Consider the following 25,036-nt stretch of genomic DNA (forward strand, 5'->3'; position numbering starts at 1 on the left):
CATTTGAACAGGTTACTAAAGCTATGAAGAACTTGAAAGTACCTGGCCTAGGCAAGGTACCAGTAGATGTCCGGAAGTTGAAAGAATTTCATCACAGAGTAATTGAGTGGCTGACTACAGTAGCTTCTTCAGGTAGCTGCTATTTTATGGTTTGTGCCCACGTGCCTGCTGGGCTGGACCACAAGTTTCCCTCTTCAAAAGTACAGGTGATTGCTACAATTACTAACTAATCCCTGTTGTCTCACACAATGAAAATTTTTGAGTGCGTGCTTAATCAGCTCCTGTGACATTACTGAAATCAACATAAAACAATGTAGCTTTGTCAAAAGCTTGACTATCACTGCCGTTTTTATGACCTACATGCTCATGGAAAAGCATCGAGAAAAGAAAAAGCAATTACACCTGGATTCCTTGACCTAGAAAAAGATTTTGAATGTGTTCCATATCAGCTGATGGTACATATTACATGATCATGATGTGCACAAGCTATTCATAAAATGGGTCCAGATGTTCTAGTTAATATCTGCAGCTGAGTGAGATGTACTGGTCTTTCCAAAAACTTTCCCATGAAGTCTTGGGACTAATGCTGTTGTTGTTCATCCTCACCACAGATCCCATCACGAGATCTGCATCATAGTGTCCCCTGGGTTTACACCAAAAATGTCTTGCTTGCAGCCATCACTGTAACACTGTGTCCAGACATCAAACAATCAATCTTCTTAGCCACTTCAGTTTGCACCACAACATCAAGACCACCAAGTATCTGGAGACCGGCCCAAACATCTTCACCATTTACATCAGCAGTGAAGATCTAATGAAGACTTCCATTACATAGGGCCCATCTGCAAAGTGATCATGGCAATGATGGAATGTGTGCAGGAGTGAATAAAACATGACTGTGATGAAAGATTACAGGAATACTCTGTAATAGATGAATGCCAAATCATTTAAAAGTGGAAATATACAGAACGATGGTTTGCTCAGTAGCACTGTACAGTGCTTAGTGCTGGCCAACCACCAAAGTAGTGAATGCCTCTATATTACATGAATGCTGTGCTGTCATTACGTTTTTTTGACCATCCAACAACACAGTCCATTAGCAGATGAGTGTTGGACCAATAACAGAGGAAATGCAGGAAAAGCACCTATAGTGGTATGGCCAGATCTTATGAGCTGCATTGCCTTCCATTTTAACACTAATGGAAAACACCTGCATGGAAAACTAAAGCAAGGGTGGCAGGACACAATTGATGCAGATATGAAGATCATCCATTAGGACCAGATGCTGCAATCAATCATGGGGAATAGCATTTGTTAATCTGAAAAGCAAACCCCTGGGAAAATTCAAGGAAGATCATTTAGATATGTCTTATGTTTTCAAAGTTTTAGAATAGAATAGAATTCTTCATTGGCCAAGTGTGGTTGGACACACAAGGAATTTGTATTGGTGCAAATACTCTCAGTAGACATAAAAGAAGATACATTCACCAAGAGTCAAGAATCATAAGGTACAGCACTTAATAATAGTCATAGGGTACAATAAGCAATCAAATCATACTAGGAAACAGTCAATATAAATCGTAAGTGTACAAGTGACAAAGTTACAGTCCTACAATCACAACTGGAAGGGGATGGGTGATAAGGAGTGATGAGAAGATTAATAGTAATAGTAGTGCAGACTTTGTAATAGTTGGACAGGGTTGAGGGAATTGTTTAGCAGAGTGATGGCTTTCGGGGGAAAAAACTTTTCTTGTGTCTAGTTCTTCTGGTGTTCTTCTATAGCGTCATTTTGAGGGAAGGAGTTGAAACAGTTTATGTCCGGGATGTGAGTTTAATAAAACAACAAAATAAACAAAAGCCCGAGTTTAAAAAAAATAGATGTTGCAAAATTATTCTAATCCTTGTAGAAAGTTAACACCCACCCCTCTCCTAGAAAATTGAAATATCCTAGGAAATATTTAAAAGGCAGAATATTTCCCCTAAAAAGAGTAGAAACTCAGGAGCAGAAGCTCACCCCCACCTTTGTTAATGGGTGGGCCATTAAGGCCTGGTCCAGAATACTTTACATAACAAAGATCTCCAGGTAAAGCTATAGCAATTGCCAAAAGCCCTTTTCAGTGCATCATCATCCAGTAAGGCTCAACCAAGCCTAGAACTCAGGACAGCCTACAGAGTTGCCCCTGCATGGCCCCCATGGGAGTCTGACAACCAATGTGATCATCCTTCTTTGGAGCTTCAAGGTCCTGCTGTCCACCATTAAACCACCTTCCAAACAGCCTCCATGTTTCCAGTGTCTTTTTCCCCACTTAGAACTGAACCCAGATGAACATTTCTTCCAACATCCTCCATGAACCTCCATACAGGAGAGATACATCAGCTAAGGTCAGAGGTTCTGGCAAAGAAACCCTGCAACTTGACTTTACTTTATTGTCATTGCACCTCCAACGAACTCTTGACCATGACCATGAAAATAAACACAAACACACATCCTTCACACACTGAACTGGAAACACCACACCAATACTGCACTATACAGCAGAATTGAAAAGAGCTACTGCCCTGGGATAGAAGCTGTTTTTCAGCCTATTTGTCCTTGTTTTTATTATTCTGTACTGTCTGCCAGATGGTAATAGTTCAAAAAGAGGTTTCCCAGGATGAAATGGATCTTCATTGAAATACAACTCCTAATCAATTTTTTTAAAAATAATAATAACAGCGAAACACCAAGGAAAAGACCCTAAAAGGAAAGAAGGGAGCATTATGTTCATAGATGTTTTTTTTTCCTTGCGCAGCGCAGCCTCTTGAATTGAGCCCACCATGACACAAAGGTTGCACGCACAAAGCTAGAACAAGAATTCTTTCGTTTTAAAGAGCGCGCGAAGACCCAAGCCAAGGCGTGACGTAACAGGCGCGTCACGTGATTGGCTTGTCCTCTCCGTCCTTCCGCACTTCCTCGCCCCCCGCCCGCGAATCAAGCGTCTTTGGCACTGCGCGTGCGCTTTGAAGGCTACACGCAGCAAAGGGAAGCGGGGAGGCGCTTTCTTCTCCCTCTTTCTTTCTCCCCCCCCCCTCCTTCGTTTGCATGGCAACCGCGGCGGTTGGGCGCGTGTTGGCGGGGGGCCGCAGCTGGAGCACGGCGGTCAAAACGAGAAAGCTGCCGGTGGGGCCGAAGGTAAGGTCCGGGGGCGGGGCTAAGCCGTCGCGTGCAATAGAAGCGAAGGCGGCGTAAAGCGCCGCTTGTCCCACGTAGCCGCAACAATGCCTGAGCTCTGGGGCTGCTTTGACTTCAGTCCCCACCCCGACCCCAAATGTCTGACCTCGGGGCGGCAAGGCGAAGCCGGGACTTAACTCCGAGCCTCCGCTTTCCTGGGGCAAATCGCGGTGAATATGGTTGTCCGCATGCGCAGAAGGCAGCCCTTCTGAAGTATCGGAATCATTTAACGTCTGGTGTGTGTGTGTGTGTGTCTGTTGGTTTTAGGACCATCATTTGTAGGCAGAAATGTCGCATCTGGGGATCCCGGGTGTATTACCTGCAATGTCAGAGTTCAAAACAGATAAGCTTGCAAAGGGGTGATAAGAAAGTTACGACGTACTTTGCAGAAGATGAACGCGACTGATGCATCCTTGCAAGATTTCTGTGCTATGTCTATGTGTATGTTTTTTCTAAACAAAAAACAAAAAACCGGTAGAGTTGAAAATATAAGGCACCAGCTCAATACCCGTGCTTCACTGTTGAGCTTCGCTTTTTGGGGAGAAAAATAAGGAGGGGAAATTCTGCCTCTGCCTACCAGCATCCATTGGTATCCATCTGGCTAGCATCCTGTCAGTGTGTGAGAGAGGTGAGGGCTGTTTGGAAACGGAAACAATATTTGCTATGTGAGAAGAAGACAGCAAGGAGCCTGGGCGTGGCTTAGCTCAACTGTTCTGTACTAAAGCTGCTTGGTGCTGTGAAACTAAAACTGAAATAGAAACTCCTCTCCTCTGCTTGTGTTTTGCATTTGGAACAGATTTCAGGTGGGGAGGGGGAGTAGAATTCATTAGCATCAGATCATATTAATAATAATATACGAAATACTAATGATCTGATGGTCATTTCAAAAAATCCTTTCTTAGTGAGCACCTAGAAGCCAAGAAGGACATACGTGCCAAATTTCAAGTTTGCAGGCTTTACGATTGTGGAGATTTTGTGATGATACGTGAGTGGTTTTTTCACTTTTATATATATAGATTATTATATTATTATTATAGATTAAGAAAAACCTGAAGACTTTTGCTTAGGGGCAGAAAAGCAGGTGACCGAAACAGGTGGCTCAAAAGGCCTAAGCGGCTCAAAAGGCCTAAGCGGTTAGTTTCTTGGCACATGTGGCATCACTGCTGCACAAGCTGCATTGGCTTCTATTGTGCAATTCAAAATGCTGGTTGTTACCTATAAAGTCCATCATGACATACACAGGACCAGTTTATTTACAGGACCATCTCTACGCATCCAACCTGATCTGGCGGAAAGGCATGCTCCAGGTATTTGTTGGCTGGTGGGCCCAGAAGGAGAGCCTTTTCGAAAACCTTTGGAACATCGTTCTCATGTGAGATTAGACTATCCCATCCCTGCTGGCCTTTTGTATGGCCTTGAAAACTTGACTTTATGTCTGAACCTGCGATCCTAAGCATGAGTTACAGCCTGTCTCCTGGTTATGCGAATAATAGTTTAGTCCAGGGGTCTCCAACCTTGGCAACTTTACGACTTGTGGACTTCAACTGCCAGAATTCTTCAGCCAGCACGTGCTTTTGTTCAAAAGGAACAGTAGCAGTAGAAAGGGGGAATTTTTGCAATAAGTTAAAAGTATTTAATTCCTGCTCAGAAATCCAAATACATGAATTTGGCAATGTTGTGGGGACTATTAGATTTAAATAAGTGAAGGAGCAAATAAAAGCAATGTTACTGTAGTGTCTACCATTGCCTGCTCAATTAAAGAGAAGATGAGTGAGAAACTACCAAAAACAAATTTTAGATCTTTCAAGGATGCATGAAAATGTAGTGATGAAAATTATAGGGAGAAAAATCGTACCAAGTATGTCCTTCTAAGACGTATTCCTGATTTAAGGAATGGAGGAAGGCACAAACAGGTTCGGCTATTCTTTGCAATAGTAATCAGTACAGAAGATTAAGTTGAGAAAGTGGAAGTAGCAGGAATATTGGAGAAAAGTGACCTTGCAGTGCTACAGGTCTTGATGCTAAGGAAATGTTGAATATAATCAAATTTGTATTGAATTTAAAAAAATAGATAATACAGTACATTCAGAATTATAACAAGTAGGAACCAATGGTAGGAAAATATAGGGTGTCAGGGTGAGAGTTTATAAAAAAGATGTTACTGATATACAAGTATAAAAGAAAAAAGGACAAGAACACGGTCCAGACATACTTAGCAGACAGAAAGTATACCATCAGGATATTCTGAAGAACAAGACGAGATGGTTTAATTTAAATTTCAATATATTTATATTTATAAATATATTTAATATAATTATTTTCAAAAAGAGGAAAACTTGCACAAACTAATGTAAGAGACAGTTTTCATAAAAAAATCTGAAATCAGAGTTGTCTGTTGTCAGACAATTAGAACAACTCTCACTTAAAAGAGGATAATTTCTAGTCCATTAACACCTTGTGAATAGAAGAAAGAAGAATTGGAATCTTGAGCTTATTGTAAATATAGTTTTGCATTTGATTCATAGTCCAGGATTTTTTTCATAACAGCTTATCTATAGTAGATCTATATGAAGCTTTTATCCTTGAATAGCAATAGCAATAGCACTTAGACTTATATATCACTTTATAGTGCTTTACAGCCCTCTAAGCGTTTTATAGAGTCAGCCCTATTGCCCCCAACAATTTGGGTCCTTATTTTACCGACCTCGGAAGGATTTGGAAGGCTGAGTCAACCTTGAACCTGGTGAGATTCAGTCTGCCAAATTGCAGGCAGCTGGCTGCAGCAGAAGTAGCCTGCAGTACTCAGTCTAATCACTGCGCAACCAAGGGTCTATTATTGAACCTCTGTTTATTGCTTTGCAGTCCATATTATGTCCATATTATGTCATGGCAGGCACCTAATACAGATATAATCTTGCAAAGCAATAATACTAGATGCTGTTGTTTAAATAAAAGTCTGAAGTGAAATTTTGCACCAGGTTTTCTGTTAAATTCTGTGAACCCACAGAAAGCCCAAGTCAGAAATGCCAAACATGGGAAAAACAGCCACCAGTTGCTGTCCCTGAATATGTGATCAAGGCAGTCCTTAGCATTCTGTTCTGTCTTCTTTTCCCAAGGGCCTGTTGCCCTTAGCTCTCTGACCATTAGATGGTAGCAAAGGTTTGTTCCTCATGATGGCAATCTTATGGTCACTCTGATTTCAGATATGGCTGCTTTAGCTGCTACTTAGGTGTATTTGGAGTCTTCAGACATTTGGGAAATAGGGTTGAGCTGTGGGCTGCTATCAGATGCATCCACACACTTTTTGCAAAATGCTTATTGGTCTATACAGAAGTCGTCATTTCAACAGCAAAGACTTAGAATGCTTTTATGTTTTGCTTTGCAGTCATTTGGATTTGTGCACTTGAGTGAAGGCACTAGATAAGTAGTGTTGAAATGCTGGAAATTGAGAAGATGATATTGTTGTAAATTGTAGATGGATAGTTCATCCTTCTTTTCAAAATACAGTGAATAAAGTAGCTGTGCATGCCATGGTTCTGGTCTCCTTTGCTGCCAGAGCAAAGGGGCTCCCTGCACTTTCCCAGCGGCCCCAACCTTTTGAGCACCAGGGACCAGTTCCGTGAATAGAGGATTTTACGTGGACCAGCGCAGTCATGATTCGTGGGCTGCCTGCATCCTGCAGATGGGGCTTTGCTTATTTGCGCGGATCAGGGATGGGGGACCCCTGCCGTATCCCCAACACATACAGAAGGTTCCCTGTACTACCACCTTATATATCAGGGGCCTAATGGAAATCTTATTCTAGAGCAGGGGACAGCCTGCTGACAGCCCGTGGGCCAGATGCGTCACGCATAGGCCATGCCCACCCCAGCTCTGCAAAGGGGAAGTACATCGAGAAACATCACATGATGGCAACATGATGCAACTTGGACACCCATGTTCTAGAGCAAAAGTCATGAAGTGCAATATCTGTTTCAATTGTTTTAAGTTGCACCATTCAGAAACAGCAAGCCCTTTTGTATCAATCAGTTAAGTTATCTTTATGGAAAATGCACATAACATACAAAGAAAGTATCTGCAGCAACTGGGAATCTGGTCTCCTTCACAAGTAAAACAGCACTGCAAACCATCAACCCTATAGAAGGGGATCATCTCACAGCAGACCTGCAGAACCAATAGGATCTGAACAGATTGCTTTCCCCAACCATGTCCACCTCCTCCATGTGCACTAGCTTAACAACATGGGAAGTCTTATGCTGACATAACATGAGAAATAACTCATGATGGAACATTTAAAGCAGTGCCTTAGCTATGGGCTTATGATAAAAAAAAGAGGTGAAATTTTGAGGACATATTGTATCTTTGGAAAGTGATGTAGCCACGGTTAAGACTCTGTGTTTATTGAGAGAGATTGGCAGTTTGAGATTGGAGTACTGCGTGACAGGATTTCTGGCCCCAGCTCCCACCAACCTAGCAGTTTAAAGCACACTAATGCAAGTAGATAAATAGGTACCACTTCAGTGGGAAGGTAGCAGCATTCCATGTACTTCGGTATATAGTCATGCCGGCAACAGATTGTGGAAGTGTCTTTGGACAACACTGGCTCCCTCTGTTAGGAAACAGAGAGGAGCAGTGTGTATTAGAGTCAGATACGACTGGACAAGGGAAACCTTTATTTTTACCTTTCTTTTATATGTACATGGCCTCTATATTGACTAACAAGGAATGTCATGTAGTACAAATAATTGTCAATAATGCTAAGTGGGATCAAAATTTCCACCACTAAGCAATGCAAGTTGTAAAGTGTCCCTAACGTAATTTTAGGATGAAGCATAATCCCAATTCTTCTGGATCTAAAATCAATTTCTCTCATCTGTTTCCCTAAAATGATATATTGGAAAAGATATATTTAAAATTCTGCAGAGCAGAGAAATAAAATGGATATGTGTCCAGTACTCTTCAGAAAGTATGAGCTGAATGGGCATATTTTCTAAATTATTTAGCTTGGTCTATTGGATATAGCAGCCAAACTGCATTCTCCAATTTCTGGGGGTTTTCTTCACTTATTTCTTTCCATGGAGACAACTTCAATAATCTGTTTATAGAATAATTAGACTGCTGAGAAGCTTTGTTAATATGAACACAGGACAAATAAAGAAGTACATGAAGTTGGCTCTTTGCCAAGCTTGAGCCATTACTGCTTTGCCAGTGCTTCTTCTGTTCTTTTGGCAGAGTGCTTGATTGAAATTACAGTTGTCTTACCCACTGATTATCTTGGTAAAAGAAAAACAAATCTGTCTAGCCATATCTTGCCATCTTCCACAAAAGCTGGAAGATAACTGCCTTTGAGAATCATTGTTTTGAGCAGGAAGTGTACTTGCTATGATGCACTAGGGTTTTAAGAGGGACGGAATAAATTGTTCAGCTTCTGAATCAGGATTTTTAAATGGCCTGTCTAGGTCTAGATGGTAAGTAGTAGAAAAAGATGCTCAAAAGTCCTCATCTGAAGTTGTAAAGAATAATTAGCGACTTCTGACACCAGTTCTACTGTTTCCTTGACTTAGACCCTATGTCTAGGTGCTTTAGTATAGCTAAAGTAACTGATGCCCAACACTAAAAATGTTGGATTCCCAAATGTCTGGAGAACAACAATTTTTTAAAAAAGTGATTGAAACCATTCTTGCATCAAGTATTTATTACTAAGATTGTATTTTACAAATTGTTTGCCTTTAAACTTCTTTCAAAAGAAATACCAGAATTCAGAAGAAATGCAGATTCAGTGCAAGAACTGCTTTTCATTGCTATCTAGATTGAGCTGTTGAGGTGACATTTGGCATCCTGAGTATCTTGATTTTTAGCAGCAATAAAATCTTAAGTAAAGCCCTTATTGCCCTTCCCATAGGCTTCTTTGTACTAGAAGCAGTGCACACAACAGTCTTCCTTTCTCTGTACATACTGTATGAAACTTTCACAGGTACACTTTGCCTGATTATTAGTTATTTTCAGTAGGACCACATAAATGAGTTGTGCCTTAGTGTTTGAGGCAGGCAGTTTGCAAACATAAATGGTAACTTGCTTCACTGTGACATCTGTTCCAAACACAAAGTTTATTAGGAAAGAATAGCCCTTAATGAGAATTCATTTACAGGGCAGATGCCAGATATTTTTCAATCAATCATTAATCTTGCTACCATACTTACTTGTAGTATGCTCGGGTTAGAAGGTTGCTATTAAAAGTAGTAAAATTTACTACTAGTAGTACTAGTACTCCTACAATTTCAAGTCCATGAATACTTAATATTTAATATACATATTTTCGTATGAATAATATGAATTGGATTATTTTATATGAAGATTTGCTGAATCATACACAGATTTGTGCAGTTTAACTTTAGAAAAACTTTTCAGATGAATTTCTTAATGAGGATTTGCTACAGGACACATACTATGTGTAAGTGTTTAAAGCTGATAACAAACAAAGGAAGTGTTGCTAGATTACAAGTTTTTTTTTTTTCAACAAAGCTAATTTTTATTTACGTGTTATGCAGCACTTTTTTAAAAAAGTAACTCTTCATGCTGGCCTTCCAGATATATTTGCCCATTTGCTTGTTTGTTTAAATTTATTGGCTATGCGATTCCAATGGAGTCTGGCCTGGTTAATGATGTTAAATTTTCAAAATGCTATTGTTTTAATCTTTATTATGTGGAATAACAAGGAAACAAGCATGGAGAAAAAACTTTATTCATTTTTGTCTTGGGCAAGTCCATATAAGCCAGTTACTGGAGTGTTTTTTAAATTTGCATGCTGATTTTGCAACACTCCGTGTAATTGATACTTATTAACAGAAAATCTTTGTAAGATGAATTTTGCCCCACATATACTTTGTGATATTTTGTTTATTATTAACACAGTAAAAGCATTGTTCACATATGGATTGGATATTTATTTGATTTACAAGCTTCCCAAGTCAATTAAAGTAAAATTTCTTTGGTCTAGACCTCGGGTGGACAATGTAAGGCTTCTAAAACCTGTTTTGTGGTTTTTGAACGTTCCTATGTCCACAATGACAGGATAAAAAATGTAAATTTGTTTGGGTTGCAAAAATCTGGATAACTATTAAATGGCAATAATAAGCAAAGGTTTTCTTCATCTCTTTTAGGCCATGTAACGACTAGATTTTTGCAATCTAAATATGGTAACATGAAGTTATCTGATTTTCAGATAAAAGATAATATACAAAACATGCAGCTTAAAAGAGACAAGAAGCTTAAAAAAAAATCTCTTCAAAACTTTTATCTCCCTCAACCATCCAAAATATTACTTGTGATCCTTTGTCTCCACAATGGCTGCTTGTGGTTGAACTGTAACACATTTTCCTTATATGTAGGTGAGGTGCATGTGTGTGTGTGTGTACAATGTATTTATTATACTCTTTGTTTCATCATCAAATCAGAGTGATACATAAAGACTCAGACAGTCTCATCCAGGTACTAACGAAGCCAAGGCTTGTTTAACTTCAGCACAATTGTGGTACCATGTATCTTCAGACATTAATGAATGCTTCTGTTTTTAAAAGCTTCCTTGTGCTTTTCCTTCTTAGATGGCAAGGTTAATCTGCATTACCACTTCAGTGTCGCAGAAGAAAAGTAGTGCTCCTCCAAGACCTAAACAATATACAGAATCTTTTATTAAAAAACAGATTGAAGAGTTCAACATAGGAAAGAGACATTTAGCTAACATGATGGGAGAAGATCCAGAAAGTTTTGCCCAAGAGGATATTGATGTAAGTATGGTTGCGCAGTTGGAGAAGTAATTTACTGCAGAGCTTCAGAATTGAAAGCTCTTTGCTTCAGCATGAGTCCCTCAGCTCTCTGTGAATTTTAATCGAATTGTCAGCATACCAGAGAATACTACTGTACATAGAAAACATTACAGTGATGGCTTTGAATAGAGATTCTACCCCTACTACTGTGCAAGGTCAGGCTTCACAGGGTAGAACTCTATACTCCATCTTGCTAAAGCACAGCAGGTTCTTTTTAAAACTACTAATGGATAATCCCCTTGATCTGAGTTCGTTAAGAACCACTGTTGGGCTTTATATAGCATTTTGAAGCATTTATCTATAATTTGACCTGGTAGGTATATTTATGCTGGGCGGTGGATTTCACGTATGATACTATAACAGCAACTCAAGTGACCTTTTCCTAAGACCAATGATTTGGGCAGCAGCTATTACACCCTGCTTTAGAGGTTGATCCATGGGAATTTATTTCTGAGCAAATACGCCTAAAATTAGACTTCAGTTTCTCTTTAATTTCTTGTTTCATTAAGTATTGGGTAGTGAGCCAAAAGCTTGTAAATTTATTTATTTTATTACTTGTACTAGATTATCTGTTTTATAACATTTCGTGGAAATTTTAAATAAAACTACCAAATCTAACAGTACTTTTCTTCTAACCTAATTCTTCCTCATTCCCCTTTTTTTTTTAAACAAATTTTATTAGTTTTACGAAACAATACACAAACAATCAAGGCATAATAACATAAAAGATCTTTTCTAAAAAAAACCAATAGAACATACAAAATAGTTCCAAATTGTAATATATATTTACATTATCTGTTCAACTTCGTATCTTATCCCAACTTCTCCTTTTCATTCTATTATCCAAATTATATTTCTTGCTAATTAGAATTTTATTGCCTTTCAAAAACAATACACAAACATACAAAACATAAAACATACAAAACATAAAACATCTTTTCTGAAAGCTGCTTGATCCCGGGTTAAAACTCTTCGCACAGACACAAATTCAAAAATCATATTTACTTTATATATCATTCCATATCTTATTACCATTTTCAATTTTCTATATAGCTTCTTCCCTCTTTTATCTTTCTTATTTTTATTTTATCTTATCTCAATTCAATTCATAATACTTATCATTCTTTGTCTGTTCTATTTCCAGCTATCCATTCATCTTTTCTCTTTAAATATACTTCTCCTGTACACTGATTGGAGTGACGCCTTTGACTCTTTCCCCTAACTTTATAATACTTAATATAACACTTAGTTTATATTGGGATTCTGTTTAGTACATTCTAAAATTATAGAATAAATTTTATGAGAAAAACAAAAAACAAAATAAAAGCATATAAAACCACTATCAATACCATTAAAAATCTAATCATATATATTGATACTCATTTATATCTTAAACATTTTACTCTAAATACACATATAAAAACACAATCTTATGTACCTTCCAGAATCCTTCCAATTAGATTTACCCATTGTCTCTAAATAAGTTTTGTTTTTTAAAATCTTGCTTCCCACCATTAAGGCTTCTCATCCCCTCCTTTCTCTCTTGCTTATTTTCTCCTTGCCCTTTGTCTCTCTTCCTCCCTTTTCTTCTTCTGCTTACCCTCTTTCTGTTGTTTTCTAACCTTGTATCCACCTTTCATCTCATTTTTCTCTTTTTTGATTGTTTTTTCAAACCTTAAAATCCCCTTTTTCTTTTCCTCTTTCTCCTCCTCCCCAAAAGGAACCCATTGTTCATCAAAAATGGCTTCTTCTTCTTCTTTGTCCCAGTCATCCTGCTGCGTAGTCAATTTTTCATAAGTGCATACCGCCATTTCTAGAAATTGAAAAAGAGTGCCCAAAGTATCTTTTCCATCTTGTTCTTCTTTTTTATATTTTTGATATTCAATTTTTAGTTCATCCACAAGCAATGCCATCGTGAAGAGAAAAACTTTTTCCAAAACAACCACCCAAGTATTTTTAATCAAGAATAATTCCAAAAAGTTCCAAAGTCACCAAAGAATCCAAATAAACTATTTCTTTTAATACTTTTTTCTTTCTTTCTTGTATTTCTCTTTCTGGGGTTACTGTTTAATCAAAAAGTTCCAATTAAGATATATCTTTCTTTAAAGTTCTAGGCAATCTCCTCCTTTTTCAAATTCTGCTCCAATTTATTTTTTTTCCCTCTCCCTACCCACTTACAACAATAATTTTCCTTTAATTGTTCAGAAATCCATACCTCCAATTCAGGTTTTCCGATTTCTTAAGTTGTTAAATCCAATGTCCAGGAATCCTTTATCCCTTGGCTTTATATGGGATGGGAGAGTGAAGAAGAAAAAAAAACTTTCCCTTGACAGCTTTCTCCGCCGCTTTCCAATCTTCTTAGGGATACAGTGTATCTTTCAGGCAATTCAAGCAATTCAGTTTCCAGGGTATTTAAAAGTTGTTATTCTCCCGGCTCAGCCAGCACTTTCACTTCTCCTGTTTCTTCTTTCTCCTTCTTCCTCCAGCACAATCTTATCCAGCTGCCGGCTTCTTTGTGGCGGCCATTGCTGACCGCTGCTCCACCGTCTTGAGAAAAGGAGGTTATGCCGGGTGGGGAGGGGGTCTGCAATACCCCCAAACCCCTCTCCGGATCCTCCCTATCTTCGGCTGCCTCTACGGGGCAGCCTTATCCTCCAGATCCGTCAGGATCGGAGGCACCAAGACGGCTAGCGCAACAGGGATCGCGCAGGATCGTGAATCCCCGCCGCCGCCGAAGCCTGGCAAACCCCTCATTCCTTTTTTAATGATTTTTGTAGTTGAGCATCAGACTATGGCAGAAGTCGATTGGTTTAATGACAATTAAACTTCCACATACTTCTAAAGAAGTAATGGTGGGACAAATAAGGGAAGAAATATTATCATTGTACCCTGTCTCTTAGCACTGATCTAACTGATCTGATTACTATTGAAAAATTGAATACTATGATGGTATTCTTTTTTTTTTTTTTTTAGCAAGGCAATTCTTATATTTTACTTCTGTTTTTTAAATTATGTCTTTTAATTCTCCTGTTGGTGTATTTTTAAAGGACGGATGAAAAATTCATGCATGTTGTTTGGTAGAAGGTGTACAATTCTAATATCTGAAACTGAATTCTCTTATGGGATTTGAACAAAAGGAGAGGTTTTCTACTCAGATCATTTTACAGTTTGTTAGCAGTGTGGCTCAAATTTTGACCTTTCTGCTAAGTACACCAGCATGAAGCCATATTTATATAGGATTCCATTGTTCTCTGAGTGACTGTACTAAGCATATGCTTACAGGGCCATGTACCATTTAAACTCTTATAATGAGTAGCCAATTATTTAGGCTTGAATATATACATGTTGTTTAATTTACCAAGGGTAAAAATCATTTTGTTGGGCATGTTTGGAATGTTTCAGGAGCTCTAATTTTCTCTTGAATCAAAAGCAACATGTACCACAGCAGTCAGAAATACATAATATATTCCTGATTTTTATTTATTTTTCACAAAGCTCAGTTTTTCATAGTTAAAATACAGTTCCAAAGTTTATGCTTTCAACTTCACAGTACTTCCAGAGAAGAAAGGAATAATAAGATGGAAGTTGTGATCATCAGAAGAAGGATAAAGCAAGCCTGGACATTCAGTAGGCATGAACAGTTATTCAGATTTATTTCAAGGCTTGTGAGAAGAGGAGGGGGAAGTCAAAATCAAGCTTTCATGTGAAGAAAATTCCTAGGAGTTTTGTTAGCATAATTTAGTGATTACAAATAATGAATTGACTGGTGGAATTAGCAAAATCAAAACAGGACTGAAATGTTATTTTATCAAACATAAAATAAAAATATTTAGAAAATAAAATTTAAAACATGTTTTTCTGGCTCATTTTTCAATTTAAGCATCCATACTCCAATTCTTGTGTTTCTCTTGCAGAAACTTTTCTGCTTCTAAGTCACCCAAGTCCTTCTTTGCTTTTTATATAGCATTTGAGTAGAAATGCTGAAAGGAAATTATTGGCACCTTGACCAGTTTCTTAACCGATTGTGTTAATGAATACTGATTTAGCCTAGAAATTAGGGACCTAGCAAGGAAAAGGAGATTTTAAAAACAAAACAACCAGTTAATGTTTGTTTATGCCAGAGGTCTCCAAACTTGGCAACTTTAAGCATAGCTGGCTGAGGAATTCTGGGAGTTGAAGTCCACAAGTCTTAAAGTTGCCAAGTTTGGGGATCCCTGGTTTATGCAGTATAATGACAATAAATATCCACCTCCCAGCTGTTTTCTCCATCATTGATTAACTGAAGTCTTCAATGTGATCAATGAAGAAGCATCTAAAGGAAGGTGAAGTATGGAAAAATGGAATATGTGTGGTTGCCCACATTGGTTGCAAGTACTGCCTTCCCATCCAACTGCTTTTTTATATATTGGCTTACCAGTATTCATATGACAGCACTGTTTGCTCCCAAATAAGAAATGAAGGAAAATATGACCATTTTAATAGACAAGAAAGCAGCATCTTTGAGCAGGAAAATCATTTCAAATCTAGACAAAAGCAAATGGCTCCCAGAAGTGGGGAAACAGGAGTAAAATCCAGTAATTAAGTCATAGCAGAATTTACCACAACTCTTCTAGGATATCATTGTTTCCTCAAGAAAAGGGGTGCATATTTTGAAAATCTTACTTGTCTAATTTTAAATGAACTCATTTTTTTCTTTTAAAAAGATGTCAAGAAAGAGTAATATATTATTGAATAAGTTTGTACTTATTTATAACTGCTTCTAGTCCATATACAGATTGAAACATGTATGTTTTGTATGGAGACAGACCAAAGCATGCATGTTCCAGGTAGAAGTCTTTCACGAGGACAGTGGGCAAAAACTAAGCACACCAGTAGTGGCATTGGGAAATGAAGACTCTGGGAACATTAATGGTCAAATTGATACATGGAAGAGTTGTACTGGGCTTTCTCTCAGTCTGTGACCTCCCTGGATTATATTTTGTGTCAAAACCTGAAAGAACTAAAATTTCCTAGTTAGGTTCTGCCAAATCATACCCTTCTAAGAGTTATTTGCAAAAACTTCGAAAGAGTATGTTTCAGCTTTGCAACAAGGCACAGTTTCTGTTTTTTTTTTGGGGGGTGGGGGGGTTGCACAGTGCTGTTACTTAGCATAGTGTATATAATGAATGTTCAATTTGCTCTTATAATATCAGGTGTTGTAAATACTTAGATTGTGTAACAGTGCCTGCTATACATAATTAAATTTCTGTTACAAAATATAAAAGCCTCTTAATACTATGGGCAGAATTATCGGGGTTTACACTTGGAATGGCAATAATTCCTTCTGATTAGTGCTTAGGCATCTCCTGTTGTCTACTGTTAATCAGTGCATGCAGTGCATTTCCAAAGTAGACATCCTATGGTTCTTTTCTTTCTGGCATTTTGGATACATGTTTTGAAGCAAGTCCTACAAAGAAATATGTTGACAGCATTGTCATTGCTTTCACAGGTTGTTTTTGCTCAGAACAGTACTTTACTAGAGGCTTAATTTTTTTAGAAATAAAAAAGCTAAGCTATAAATTACACCATGAGTCTTAGGGGGGAAAAGCCCAGTAAATTGATATATAACTGTACAGAAGCTTACCAATTGCTTTTTAATTGGTATTATAGACCGTGCTCTGAAATCAGGATGTTTTATTCTCCTATGTGTGAATATGCAGTATGAAGTTTCTCTAATTGATTCGCTTTGCCCATTCCATTTGATGTATCATTTTTCACAATATTTCATAAATTTGTGCTCATTTCTAATGAACAGAGTCGTTAGGACAGGCATGTCTAAGTACAACTGACAGCTAACATTAGGTGCCAGATGCAGTTTATAAAGCTATGTAGAAATCTAGAGAACAGTTTAAATAAATTAGCACCTGTACATTAGTCTCACTTGCTAGTAATTTATAAGCGAATCAGTAGAGATGACATTTAGGTAAGTCATTGATCAAGTTAACAGCTGCATACCCGCTGCCCAGCTGGGATACCTAATTAATAGAGATTGCAGTCCTGACCTAGTGCTTTTCCCTGACTTGAGAACATAATCTTTTTTATTTTGTGATTTAACTTTTAACATAAGAAATAAAGAATTATTTTTGAACAGTCAAATCCTTTAACATTAAGCAAATAAAAAGAAAGCTGAAACTTAAGTTTTAAGGGAAATAATGCTTGATTAAATATTGCAGAATTATATACAATTTGATACAACTTTTTTATTTGTTTTGCTCATTCCATTTGATCTACCATTTTTCACAATATTTCATAAGCATTGAGCATTGCTTTGGATGATATTATAAGTGTGCCCATATAGCTTTCTTGGCAACAATATAAAAATGGTTTGTGGTCTTATTTCAGGATGTTTTTTTCATCTTGGTAATCTAATCTGTAGTCCTGGGATTTCTTGAGGGTGGTCTCCCATCAAAATATTAACTAGGTCTAACTTTATGTAGCTTTTCAAAACCAGCCAAGCTTGGCTATGTGCTGCCATCACTTGGATACTGAATTACTGTGAGATTGTGAAAGACCTTAGTGGGTTAGGGGAAGATCAAACTTCTTGATTATTAGAGAAAGATAGGCCATTTCCAGTGTAAAAAAAGTTTTAAGAAACTACTTCATTCACAAATGCTTGCTTCAAATAGTAAAGAAAGTATGTTTTTTTCTCTTTTTTTAATGGCAAGATAACTTTTTTCCAAAAGGAATACAACTCAGGAATTGTTATTTATGTTGAAAGTGTCTTTGTATTGTATTACTAGTGATAAAGCAGTATTTTTCATTGCTATAGTTAACTTTGAGAGCATTGGAAAAACTGTGGCCTAATTTTAATACCTAGATTTCAGAATACTATAAAATGCTGGTATGTTTTAAAAAACACTTTTAATGTTATCTTTTGAAAATATTAATGTTATCTTCACAAGATTGTGTATGATAGTAAAATAATGCATTTAATAATTCCTAGTGCAACACAAACATAATATTTCAAATGCATAAATGTTCTAGTATAATCAGGAAGGTAATTTGGTAATTTTTGGCATAAAAATACCATGCTTGATAAAATAAAAGTTATAAAGCTCATCTAAACTATATTGTCTGATACAGAATAGTTTGTGTTTGAATAGGAATTGTATATAATCATTTTGAAACAATATCTGTTTTTTCCTCCTATTACTTACAATTCCTGCTTATGCTAATTTCCTGTGAAATCCCTTTGAACTGTCAAATTACAACAGAATTTACTTTAAAAACAGTTATGGTCTCAGTGTATATTTCTCTTAATAGATGGGCCAGAATGAATATTTCATTACTGATATATATAATACAGTATTGGTTTTAAATATATGAACTCTTACTTAATCGTTTCCTTTTCTCTCAGTAGTTTAATCCAACTATACATCCATTGCTAGCTTTTATTTTGAACTTGAGATGAAGGAGTCACTTTATTTGGACTAAGATAGTATGGTATTTAAAAAAAAAAAGAATACTGGTTTGAAGTTGATGAGGTACTGTGAGAATGGACAAAGCCGGAATTACTTATGAAATTATGGTTTGAGCTCCATGGCAAGTAAAGAAAAAATAAAGATTTTAAATAAATATGTGCACAAGAAGTTGCAGAAATTTTCATTACAAAATGTACTGCCCTTATCATAATAGTAGCACAATTATAAAGTTGGCTGGGCTGTAATAAGAGTTCTTAAACTGCCATTGTACTATTACTTCACTTATGGTCAATTGACTGTGGCAGAATCAGACATTTTTCTGCAGGTAAATTTTCTATGCAGCTATCTCAAGTGCTGTTAGATTAGATAAAAAAGAGCCTTTTGCATTTATTATGCAATATCTCAAAAGTATTATTTAAAGTCAGAGCTTGCCAACCAACTTCCCTATTGTGAGTCTAACAGGAGATTTTTGGAAGCTCTCAGCCAAGTGATATTTGCTTAGTAGATATCCATTTTAATCACTGGACTTTAATTTTCAGGAAATGAGCAAGGTGATCATTCCCTGATAGGGAAATTGTAGTAAAAAGTGACATGACCTGCAAAAAATCTTAATTAATGATGTATTGGTCATTGCCTTAGGCTTGTTTTCTATGTCTTTAGCATATATGCAGATATTGGGCTATTCTGCTTTAAATATAGCAATGTTGCCGTCAGGAGTTTTTGCATTCATAGCTGAGATTATTTGAATCATCAAACAGAAGCAAATATAGAGAAGACTACTTATAGAGTAGACTACTTAGGTATACACAGTTGGTCCCAATATTCCATAATATATTCTTTTGACATGTTGCTTTATGTGGTGTTTAATATCCGTTGGCTCGCTATGGGTTTTTCTATTGTCATTATAATTAATCCCCATTTGTTCACAAATGGATGTTCACCTATTTTGTGTATGTACAATATCCCCATTGACTAACAAATGGGAATTCATCAAGCCACTAAGAGAATCAAAATACCCTTCTATAAAATCAAGCTAATCCTTTTTGTTTGCTGCTGAGTTCTCAGAATCCCTGTTTGGAATGCCAATAAGATATTAATAAAGTAATAGGTGAGATCTTTATACACTCCACACATATTAAGTAGGCTGACAGTGCTGACAAACTAGTCTGTGTCCACAGAAAATACTATTGATAAGAAATATCCTTGAGTTAATATAATTATAATGCAACACATTTCTTCAGAAAAGAAAATATTAACTGCTTGCTTGAGTCTATTTCTTATCACTGTAGATAATTTTTTTGTATTACTATTTCTTGACACAATAGTTTAACATTCATTTTCATAATGAATTATACATGATTGTATATGACTGCGCTATGTGGATATCATGGCATTACAATAAAAACATTTCAAAATAATTAACAGGTGTAACAAATGATCATTCAAGCACATCATGCTAGTTGCCTCAATACAAAATCCTAAAAATACACAGCTTTCCTCACAGTTTTTCATGTACTATGCTCACAAGGAGCATGTAGTCACCCTAGGTCTTTATTTATTTTATCCTTCAAAACAACTAAACATTTGTCTGTTGTTGCAAACATTTGTGGGATAAACTGGTTAGTAAATTTAGTGTCCCCACCCCACCTCAAATAAAACTGCCTCAGAATTGTTTCCTTATTTGGTTCCATTACTTATTTGGTTCCATTCCTATTACCTATCTCTGTTGACATAATAACTTTGAGTAACAAGCTTGCTCATCAGAATCCTCTAATTTGCAAAGTAACAGATTTTATTAACTGTACAACATTGAAATAAAATTAAATCAGCCTTCTTATAACTCCAAGTGAATGAATTATTTTCTTTTATCTTAGGAAAAACTAAGACTTTTCAGCTTCTTTTAAGTCAGAATTCAGTTGCCTATTGAGACAGAGCAGCTTATATATTCTGGTTTTATTTATTTTTTTCTCCCTAAGTAAAGCAATTCTCCATTTTGTCAAGTGACTTCTTTAGAATCCCTTCAGATAATTGTTAGAAGGGTTAATTTTTTTTTGCCTCTATAGTGGAACAAACAAGCTTCATATAGGAGTGCAATAAAAGCTTAAAATTTGAAATAATTCAAATTCATGGTTGTTTGAATTTCAAAATTTTGCATTCTAGTAGTTACAAGCTTGTAGCAATCCAATTCTCTACCCATTATTCAGATTCTTCAAGTACTTCTGTGGTTCAGAGAATCTACATTTCTAGTCTGTTGATTGACAGTACATTGCTCGAATTTTCACACAGAATTAGTTGTAACAGTGAAAATCACCAGAATCCAAAGGATTCTGTTTTATAGACAAATGGAGGCTACCAGTCAAAAGAGCCTTAAATTATCTTGAATGGATTGAGCTTTCCTGCTTTTCTTGCATTAACATTACCTCAGTTTTATAAATCAAGCTTTCTCAATAATCCCACTATTTTAGTAGGGAAAAAGTGGAGCTAAAATTTATGCCTGTCTAGAGAATGATGACAGCAATGATCAGCAAAGTTTATATATAATCCCTGTTATTTTAGTTGCATGGAAATTGTGTAAAACTCCTAAAATTTCACAGAAGTCTTTATCAGTGATAATGACCATGTTTATTTTCACTGAAAGCACACCCGAAACAAAATAAGCTAGCCAGAAAATTTCTTATGGGTTTTCAAAAAGGAATTTATTTCCTTCTCTTCATTAAAGAATATCTTGGGGAATTCAACTATATATGTTCCTTTATTAGAAGGACAGTACATGAATTAATTCTGATATTTAATGTTACTAGATAGAACTAACAAGCAAATTATGTAAGAACTTGAAAATAGAATTCTGAAGTTATGATCCAATGGTAGATAATTTTGCGGTTAATATTACATTGATTAGATTTCTTATTTCTGAACAATGATTTTTTTCACTCTTAAATTAACTTTTGATTTTGGAATGTTAATGAAGTGAATATGCATTTGAATATCTGCTTTAAATGTCTCATTCCTTTATTCTGAACTTGTGTCAGTATCCCACACCTGTTATTTCTTTTTATACCTACTGTCACTTAGTGGACCTACAATTTAAGTTCCATTATCTATTAATTGAAATAATAATTATATGATACCAAAAGCTAATATTCTAATAGGAAGCTATGATTATCATTATGTTTTTAAAAATCTGATTTTACTTTTGTTTACAGAAAGCAATTGCCTATTTATTTCCTTCTGGTCTATTTGAAAAAAGGGCCAGGCCTTTGATGAAGGTAAGAACATTATGCAGTGCTATCAAAATCAGAATATAACTATCTCAGTACAGTAATAATTATATTAATAAACTATTTTTTCTCTACTTTAAACAGCACCCTGATGAAGTGTTTCCAAAAACAAGTGGTAAGTGGAGATTTGCACATGCTTTGTACATGAGGTGGGTTCCAAAGCACTAATACATGTCCCATACAATGTCTGGTCTGTCAACTTAAATTCTTGATTTTTCTTGTTCTTGTTTATTCAGATGCTTTGGAAAGTCTCTAGTTATGTTTTATTTGGGATAAGAGTATTGTATAAGGAAAACACTCCTAAGATCATTCACATATGTTGTATGATTGTTTAGATTTTAAAAAATAAATTGAGACAATTATGCAAATAGTAAATGTTATCTCTTTCAGATACAAAGGATGTCCTGTTTTAGGTGTAATTCTCTTTGAGGTGGGGGGATTGTATATTCGCTTAGAGTTGTATAGTTACTGCTGTTTATGTTTATATTTCTTCAGTTATTCAATGGGATGAAGATGGTCGTCCATTTAATTTTCTCTTTTATACTGGCAAGCAATCATACTATTCTTTAATGCATGTAAGTGGTTTAATTTTTTTTCTCCTGAAAATACAATGTACTTATTTAAATTGCAATATTCTTTTGAGGAAAACTAATTACCAAATAAGGAATTGATGGCTTATTCTCCAATTAAGCTTTGGTTTGGTTCCATCAGTATCAAATAGATCTAGCTATTAAAAATGTAAGGATACGATAAATGAAACTTACACCTTTTATAATTTTTTTTATTTTGTTCATCAATATACCACACATTTTCAGCCATTATAATTCTATTTAAAATATATAGTATTTTTCAATTGAAAGCATTATAAATATATATTTATGAAATTCTTATAATACTTGAATATTTAAACATAAATTCAGATAGTAGCTTGAGATTTAAGCACACAACAGACCTGCTTATTACTTCTGTGGTGGTTTGCAGTCAATCTGCTATATAAATGAAAAGTGGTGGATTTCACCATAGTTGAGGCTGCTCTTTTTAAAATAAGATGTCTAGCAGAGAATGACAAGGTGAAAACTAAAAATATGAGAAGTGGGTTGAAAAAAAGTTGAAGGAGTAACCAGGGAACAAGAAGGAAGACACCAAAAGTGCTACTCATAGTTCTTGACCTACAACCTTTCAGTTAGTGATTGTTCCAAATTACAACAGTGCTGAACAAATGGTGGTTACAACCAATCCTTTTAATTCAGGCCATCCCACCTATCATGTGATCACAATCTGTGCCATGCAACCGGCACACAGATTTCTTTTATGTCCAATTACTAAGTACCCTGCAATACATGATTTCCATTTGCAACCTTTCGTGTTGGCTTTCTCAGAAAGTCAGTGGAGAAGCTAGCAGAGAAAATCACAAGTTCCTGGGGTAAGTTTCCCCCCATCTGTGCATCTTTCTCAGCCACTCTGTACTTGTACCATGTCAGCCATTGTGTGATGGATTTCAATGATCAGTCATTGTGCAGGGTGCCAAGATGTCTGACCACCTATGTGGTATTTATTATTTTATACTATTTTTACAAGCAAAGAGTAGCATAGATACAATATTTGGATTGGAGAATAGATCCCACATGGGTGAAACCTCTCAACCACATTGGTACAACCTCTCAACTTATCCTTAAGACTAGTGGTGATGTTAGTAAATGAGATCACCTATATATCTGGAAAGTCCGGGACTTTCCACCTTCACCAAGATAGGAAATGAGATCATGCAAGTAGCCAAGAGGCTCTAGATAGGTTTTTAGACACTGCAGTTTGCTGCTAGCATCTAGCGCCATCCATAGGATCTCAGTAGCTACTACAATTGTGCACCCTCCATGATCCGTGTGATGCCTTCTTGCATCCCCTTGCACCCTTTTCAACCCACACAGCACCTCTCATACACCCCCTTGCATCCTCACCATCCCTTTCCTGGCTGCCCACTCATTCTCCTCACCCTTTTCCAACCTGCACCTCTCACACACACTATGCGTGTCCTCTGACCTGCGCTGTGCTTCTCATACCTCCCCAACCTACAAGGTGTTTAAAGCATACCCCTTTGCTCCTTCCCGAAACTTTCATATATCTATGCTGAGCCTCTCACTCATTCTCCCTCTCCCACTCTCTCTCTCCACCCATCTTGCAATAATCATTTATCTGCCTGCAGGCCTGGAACTTGCAACTACCTGCCAGTTTTCCCCACTGCCTCTGATTGTGAGAAGCCAGCAGTAAGTTGCTTCACCAAATGACTTTGGTATTCAGTTAACAATGGCTAATGGGACTACAGACTTTGCCATCACCAAGCTAATCATGCTTTAAGCATGTACTATTCATGCTTTACAACTGCTTTGGATAGCAATGGAAATTTTGGTCCCAGTTGTTGTTGTAAGTTAAGAGCTACCGATAGACAGTCTTATATGAGAGAGAGCTCTAAAGAAAGTGAAGAACATGTATTATGGTGTTCTTAACTTTTATTAGAGCATTCCAAAGCAAAGCCTTAATGGACAGGATTTGCTTTAAAAGCTTACTATATAGCACTTGCAAGTAAATAAACAAAAAAATTCCATCTTAAATTTCAGTTGCAGGAGAATTCTCTTTAAAGCCTTGATCTGGGGCTATAAACATCACCCTGCAGCAACTTTCAGTTCACCACTCTGGCACTGCCCTTATGGCTCTTTGGTTGAAGAGATAATATATTAATGGCTCTGCCATCAAAAATACTGATAGAAATCTTCTAATCCCATGATTGTTCATTAATCCCTATTTATTCTATTTTGCATTTCAGTTGCTTTCTTCAGGTGTTTTCATTTAATAAGTTATTAACTAGCATATGGCCTTATTTTTCATTTGAGGGTTTTTTTTATTAACTTGGAAGATTATAAAGAAATCTGAATATGCTCCTTCAGTATAGAGAGAATCTGAAATTATTTCTGCAGCTTTTCCTAAAAGAAATGAAAGAATGAAAGAACTATCTCTTTTTAAAGAAACAAGCAAATGTTTAATTATAATTTGTTTTCTTGTAAATTAAATGAATTTATCTAGCTTTGGAATGACAGAAAACCAGTCTTTATTTTCTTCTTTGTGACAACTTTTCAAATGCTTGGAGAATGATATTGTACTCATACTCAATCATCTTTCCTAAAGGCTAAACAAGCCCAGTTACTTCAACTGTTCTTTGGAAATGTGATGAGCATTCCCTCCATTACTTGATCCAATTAATAATAGAAGTAT

The 25,036-nt window shown here is 36.4% G+C and overlaps 1 protein-coding gene across 2 annotated transcripts in view; it reads left to right on the forward strand.

Annotated features, from left to right (window-relative positions):
- Window positions 1–2,917: 2,917 nt before the first annotated feature.
- MRPS9 (mitochondrial ribosomal protein S9) overlaps window positions 2,918–25,036 on the forward strand; it is a 36,651-nt gene continuing 14,532 nt past the window's right edge. Inside the window, exons 1-5 of one of the 2 annotated variants that reach the window (XM_087967189.1) lie at window positions 2,918–3,172; window positions 10,813–10,995; window positions 21,698–21,760; window positions 21,857–21,887; window positions 22,268–22,347. In XM_087967189.1, the coding sequence (XP_087823315.1) occupies window positions 3,083–3,172; window positions 10,813–10,995; window positions 21,698–21,760; window positions 21,857–21,887; window positions 22,268–22,347 (447 nt within the window). In that variant the 5' untranslated portion in view covers window positions 2,918–3,082. Of the gene's footprint in view, window positions 3,173–3,230; window positions 3,382–10,812; window positions 10,996–21,697; window positions 21,761–21,856; window positions 21,888–22,267; window positions 22,348–25,036 lie in introns of those variants that run through there. The other variant, XM_087967190.1, reaches the window with a different exon arrangement.

This window comes from Notechis scutatus, chromosome 5 (assembly GCF_049901735.1).
Source record: "Notechis scutatus isolate UNSWTSFEM ecotype Mainland chromosome 5, rNotScu1.2, whole genome shotgun sequence".
NCBI classification, from domain to species: domain Eukaryota; kingdom Metazoa; phylum Chordata; class Lepidosauria; order Squamata; family Elapidae; genus Notechis; species Notechis scutatus.